The 6,479-nt window shown below is 45.9% G+C and overlaps 1 protein-coding gene across 1 annotated transcript; it reads right to left on the bottom strand.

Annotated features, from left to right (window-relative positions):
• Window positions 1-1,140: 1,140 nt before the first annotated feature.
• LOC146356284 (vomeronasal type-2 receptor 26-like) lies at window positions 1,141-5,930 on the bottom strand. Its single transcript, XM_084830046.1, has 4 exons — window positions 5,883-5,930; window positions 5,414-5,644; window positions 3,003-3,006; window positions 1,141-2,561 (listed from the first exon to the last, which is right to left on the bottom strand). The coding sequence occupies exons 1-4, from the start codon at window positions 5,928-5,930 to the stop codon at window positions 1,663-1,665; spliced, it is 1,182 nt and encodes a 393-aa protein (XP_084686172.1). The 3' UTR covers window positions 1,141-1,662.
• Window positions 5,931-6,479: the final 549 nt, after the last annotated feature.

Here is a 6,479-nt window from a genome sequence, read left to right as displayed (position 1 = left end):
ATGTTGTAATGTTTGAAACTGAGGACTTTAGAGCATATTGTTATACTTCAAGAAGCCAACAATAAAATCAACAATCAGAGCAATGTATAAGAAATTAAATGCTTGCTTGAGGAGCATCTTAACCTGGTTGTCTAAATATACACAATGAAGGCACCAGGCGGATCTGTCTGGGAAGGGCATTACACCAATGAGGGGCCACTATAGAAGGCTCTTCCCTGGTAGCCACCCATTGCACCATTGTGGGTGGCGGTACCCAGAGAACAGTCTCTTAAGATGATCTTAACAATTGGGCAGGAACATATAGGATTTTCCAAGGCTTTGACATAAATGTGGATTAAAGCAACCAGTGTGCACCCTCCCTGCCTCATTTTACAGTCCTCAGCCAAGGGAGCAGTGCAGTTCAGCTGCAGGGAATTCTGGGAACAGGCTTCCTATTTGAGCCTGCAAACCACTGCGCTGAAGGTCAAATGTGAACAGCGGTCGCACAGATGCAACCTTGTTTGTCCACTAACCTTAGGCAATCTGAACCAATACGGCAGGGGCTCTCAGCCTCATGAGGTCCCATGCCATTTTGTTCTCCACCACCACCACCATGCCCCTGAGCAGTAGCCAAGAGAAACTGTCCAGCAATCACAAAGGGCTCCTGGGTACTGCTAGAAATGGGCAGAAATAGATGGCTTCAAGTGGGAGTTGTAGATATTTTTTTCTGTCTAAACATGCATGGGATTGCACCCTTATTTTTCCTTGTCTTTCTTTTATCCATTCACTCCAAGGACTACTGTCTATATTTTTGCAGATATTTAGTTCCCCCATGAGGATGACAGGTGATCTACATCATGCCCTTTTGGACACCCCAAAATAATCACTTTGCATCCCCAAATAACAATTTGTTACCAATCAAATCACATATCCATATCACCAGGAGACTGAAACTACTTCCAGATGGATGGCTCCTAGAGTTTGTAAGCTAGAAGTGGAATTGCAATTCATTTTCCACACTTCAGGAGATATTGCACGTTTTCTGTATGTATATCTTGCTCTGCTCCATCCTCACTAGAGGGCAGGTAAGGATAAAGTACAATTCACCCGAGCAGCTATGTTTTTGAAACTTTTCCTCCACTGATCAGTCTTTTTCATTAAATTAATCAATTATTTTTATTAGTGCTACAGCACATATTTTTAAAGAGCAATTGCTCAATTTATGTTTCCTGATGAAAAGGCCGGGTATAAATAAAAGAAATAAATATAAATAAATGTCATGATTTGCATACACATAACATTTGACTAGGTATGTTTTGTTTTAAATTAGAACTATACAACAATCACTAAGTGCCAAGAACCAGCAAAGTAGCCAGAGATACAGGTTCAACTGAAAAATAATGATATATAGGGTTCATTTGCATGTAACAGCAGCAAATTAATTGTTATTAATTAACAACTAATTGTAAGTTAACTGTGGATTGTTTAACCCACCATTAATGTAGGCTTGGACACCACAGAGCAAACTCTGATTCATCAGATATGAGGTTGCATATGTGAAATGGTGCAAGCAGAATTACATGTTTATCGGGTCATTATCTGACACACCCAGGGTGGTGGGGAGGCACATGCTTGCTAAATGACACCTCCACAAAAGAACTCCATTAGGATCAGATGCCATCTTTAGGGTTTCTTTGTCAGATGCTCCTTTGTATTCAGATCAGGCCTCAATATAATTATGCAGCACTTGGGAATAAAGATGCAGCCCAGCAACCCAGCACTGGAGGCTAAGATAGAGAAGATCTGCACAGCTACCATGTATTTCCCCTTGGTGCTCAGGTAGGTGGGCACAAAGGACACCCAGACACTGCAAAAGACCAGCATGCTGAAGGTGATCAGCTTGGCTTCGTTGAAGGCCCCAGGCAGCTTCCTGGCTAGGAAAGCCACCATGAAGCAGACAGCAGCCAGAAAGCCCATGTAGCCAAGGGCACTATAAAACATGGCGACCGACCCTTCATTGCATTGCAGGACGATCTGTCCAGGCTGGGAGAGCATGTCAGAATCTGGGAATGGTGGAGAGATCCCCAGCCAGATAGTACAGATGACAACTTGGACACTGGAGCAAGAAATGACAATGGAGTTGGCCAAACTCTTCCCCAGCCATCTCCTTACCATGTTTCCTGGTTTTGTGGCCAGGAAGGCCAGCACCACAGTGACTGTTTTTGCCAACAGAGAAGAGACAGCAACTGAGAAGATAATGCTGAAGGCCATTTGTTGGAGAAGGCAGGTCACTTTCCTTGGCTGGCCAATGAATAGGAAGGAGGACAAGAAGGAAAGCAGGAGGGAGACAAGGAGAATGTAGGAGAGGTCCCGGTTGTTGGCCTTCACGACTGGAGTTTCTAGGTACTTAATGAAGATTCCTATCACAAAGCCTGTTGTTAATGACAAGAATAGGGCAAGGGAAGTGAGGGTCATCCCCAAATATTCTCCGTAGGAGAGGAAGACCATATCCTTGGGGATACATTCATCTTGGTCCTTGTTTGGATGCTGATCTACCAGACACTTACTGCAATGGTCTGCATCTGCAAAGAACAAGAAAAACATCTCCCTTACATAACCATCACAGTGGCTGCTCTTTTACATTCCATCAAAGATAACTGGCGGGGGGGGGGGGGCTTGCGCCCATGCAGGGTTACTGCTGGGACCCGCCATTCTCTCATGTGAACATCGTGTGTTTCATATGTTTAAACACAAGTCTACCACAATCGTATTCAACACAGAGGACATGTGGTTGATTTCAAGATTTTGTCTGTAGGCTGCTGATGCTCTATCCCCCACCCACCCTGTCCATCCTCCAAGGTTCCTGATCACTACTCATTAAATAAATGATGGATATTAAAAATAAGCAATCCAAGCAAGGTTCCAAGTTTAGAAATGCCTTTGAGAAAACCTTCATAGAAAATATCTGGGTGACTCTTTGCCTTCCTCCTCAGGGGGCCGCTTTTTCCTCTGGTGTTACTCACCTTCCTGGGTGGAGATTGTCCCTTCTGCGCAGGGAGCACAGTCATAGCAGCAAACTGGCTTTCCTTCCTGAACCACCTTCATGAATCCAGGACAACAGCTTTCCACACACCTGGAATGAGGCAGAGGCTAAACATGAAGAAAAGAAACATCAAGGAAAATGTGTTAGGGCTAATTTATCTACAGAAAGGAGACAGGTTGGGTTCAGACGTAATGCTAAACCATGGTGGGGAAGCAGCCTCAGCTGCCCATGATGGGCTAGCATGGGGGGGGGGGCAGGTTTCCTGCCCATGATGGGTTCATTCCCCTGATTAAGCTGCCCTCAGAACCCACACTCTGCACTAAGGGTTATTTTACCTATGGTGGGTTAGCATGTCTGTCATGCCAGCATGGATTATGGAGATCACCTACAGAGCTGCTCAGCAAGACCAGCCAAAAACACTGCAGCCACTCTGATCTCAAGCAATCTCTATTCCTGCTGCAGAGGAAGCTAGAATACCTGCCCAGCTGGGCGAGAGGACTATAGCAGGAGGAGGGGTGAGGGGGGTTGAAATAAACTATTCTGTGTAGCTTGTTTGCCTGATTGTCTAATGGGAGCACAGTAGGTTGATTGCATAGCCACCTACCCAGCGTAGCTTACCGCCCACCATGGGTTAGTGTGACGTGTGAATGCAGCTATAAAGTTACAAAGGACCCAAAGGTCTTCTAGCCCCAGGTTTAACTTGAAACCTGTAACTATGCCCAGACATGTGCAACTGAAACCAGTGTGTATTGCCAATCTGTTAATGTCATGCCCCTCTGGATAAGTCCTCTTCAGACAATAATCTGAAGCCTCCTGAACCAGATGCCCCTGGGGAAGAAGATGCTTCAGGAGATCTAATGACTGTAACAGACTCCAGGGGCGCTTCCGGATGAAGGGCTCCTAGCGTTACCAATCACAAGGCACAGTGCAGCCTTTGCACCTTTTTCCATTAATGGAAAATGATGGAAGAAGGGGTGGAAAAACACAGGAGAGTTATGATCAGAAGACAATATTGTCTGGAATGCTCCACAAATTGCATGAATGAGGCAGGACGTTAAAAACCTCTGCTATAAGAACCTCATTTGGAAGCACCCTAGAAAGAGCTGCCTTTGAATCCCTGCCACATCCAACTGGCAGCAATTATCAGAGAGAGGCAGGTTTTCTTCCACTTCTGTTACCCAGCAGTGCATCAGATGTACTGCCTTCAAACGCAGACAGGAGATCACTTAGTACTTAGACCATTCATCCATTTATATTATAGCACTATCAGTATTACCTGACATTTTATAGACTACAAGAGGACAGGTCCCTGCCCCGATGAGCTTCCAGTCCAAACTTCAACACAAGGGAAATAACAGAGGAAGTGTATAAACAGGGGAAACTGCCCTGCTATAACTTGATCAGGCTCAGCCTGAATTTAAACTATGGGGCAATCCAAAAGCAAGTCAATAAACAGACAATGGTTAAAGGCACAGTTTTACCAGGCAAGAGAGAGAGTTCCAAGACAGAGATCTCAGGAGGAGTCAAGGTCTAAACACAATCAGATACAATATGCCATCCAAGAAGCAGAATCAAGCAGGTGTCCAAGGTCAGTAGCACAAAAGTTCAATCACAGAGCAAGGCACTAGAGCTGGTAAAAGATGTTGTTTCCAGCAGTGGCTAGACTGAATCTCCAGGGCTATATTGTCAGAATGTCCTGAGCCCCACCCAGGGCTCAGCTGCAGTTCGTTACAGGCCCTCTGGCAAAAGCCCTTCTCATGAGGAGGGCCTTGCTCCAGAGGAGGCCTTTTCTACAAGAGGGCATTCCTTTGCCTGGCCAAGGCCTGAGCCTGTACCTTTAGACACTGGTGTTCTCCAGGGCTGGGTGGTGACTCAGCATCCTCCCCCCCCCCCCAGAAGCAGAGCTTTCCACCTTTCAAGGGGGAAGATCTGAAGTCCTCTCTCCTGAGGGTCCAGGACCTTGTTAGTCAGCCCCAGGATCATAGAATCGTAGAATAGTAGGGTTGGAAGGGGACTATAAGACCATCGAGTCCAGCCCCCTGCTCAAGGCATGAATCCAAGTCAAAGCATCCCTGGCAGATAGCTTTCCAGCCTTATCTTGAATGCCTCCAGTGTGGGAGAGCCCACCACCTCCCTTAGTAATTGGCTCCATTGTCATATTGCTCTAACAGACAGGACATTTTTCCTGATGTTCAGCCGGAATCTGACTTCCTGTAACTTGAGCCCATTATTCCGTGTCCTGCACTCTGGGATGATTGAGAAGAGATCCTGGCCTTCCTCTCTGGGACAACCTTTCAAGAGCACTATCATCTCTCCCCTCAGTCTTCTCTTCTGAAGGCTAACCATGCCCAGTGCTTTCAATGATTCTGTGAAATGAATTATTTTCCTCACCTTGTTGAGCCATTTGGGCCACACAATGGCATCCTGGTCAATGGCAAACTTGAGGCCTGAGTATTCTCGTCTTTCTGTACTCCCAAATTTCACTGTAAGAACCGACCTATTAGGAAACACCACCCAGTTCACAATGTCAAAGTCAGCTGCCAAGTCTCCATTCTCATCCAAGTACACTCCATCCATGAGGGAAGTATTGTAAAACTGGGAGCTTCTCAAGAAAGGGTGAAGCTAGAATGGCAGAGAAAACACCAGTATTTAGGAAGAGGAAACCACACTCAATATCTCAGTTCTGCCCATTTCATGCTTGAATCTCCCATGACTTGGAGCCGGTTCCAGGCTTGAGTTGCTCATGGTGACTTTCTAACATTTCCAAGGATCTGATATCCCTACATGCCCTTTGTCTGCTTTAGCAGTTTGGGAAGCTGAAGACCTATAAACATGTTCTGAATTCTGGGCCTGGTCTTACCCTCAAGTAAAGTGACGCCAGCCACTTCAGGGGGCACATTTTGGACATGGTTAAAAGGCCACAGATTGTCAGTTATATAATTAGGGTTCCTATACATACTTACCTGGGTCTCACTATCATTGAGCTCAATAGGGTTTGCTTCTGAGTAGATGTTTATTCATTATTTATTTATTTACAGTATTTTTACCCCATTCTTCGGCCAAAAGAAAGACTCCCAAAGCAGCTTACAAAGATTAATAATGAGACAGTCCCTGCCCACAGGCTTAAAAACTAAAAGACAAGGCACAAAAGGAAAAGTGATTGAGCGGGGCCAGGGGAGGTAAAAAGCAAAAGTCAGGCACCAGTTCTTAGTTTCAAAGTTCTTATAGGTTCTTTCTGACAGGCAAGGGCAAAACAAGCTCCCTGCAGCTGCTCCTTCTTGGCCAAGTTGGTCTTCTCCTTGTCATGACGTTGTCATGCCCTCACTAGAGGACTCCTCTTCAGAGGAAGAAGTAGAAGCTCCAGAAACCAAGGGCACACGAGATCAGTTGCTGGCACCAGACCCGGAGGAGCCTGGGCCTTTGAGGGAGATGGCTGCAGGTCCTTCCCTGTCAGGGG

This window comes from Heloderma suspectum, chromosome 2 (assembly GCF_057233095.1).
Source record: "Heloderma suspectum isolate Gila_16-S chromosome 2, 16-S_ref, whole genome shotgun sequence".
Classification (NCBI taxonomy): domain Eukaryota; kingdom Metazoa; phylum Chordata; class Lepidosauria; order Squamata; family Helodermatidae; genus Heloderma; species Heloderma suspectum.
This window is presented reverse-complemented; position numbering and strand designations above follow the sequence as displayed.

Bases quoted from the DNA above. Each gene is read 5' to 3' on its own strand.
- LOC146356284 (XM_084830046.1), bottom strand. From the start codon at position 5,930: ATGTCCAAAATGTGCCCCCTGAAGTGGCTGGCGTCACTTTACTTGAGG. The intron at 5,645-5,882 runs GTAAGACCAGGC...CTGCCATTCTAG, and splicing joins TGGCGTCACTTTACTTGAGG to CTTCACCCTTTCTTGAGAAG.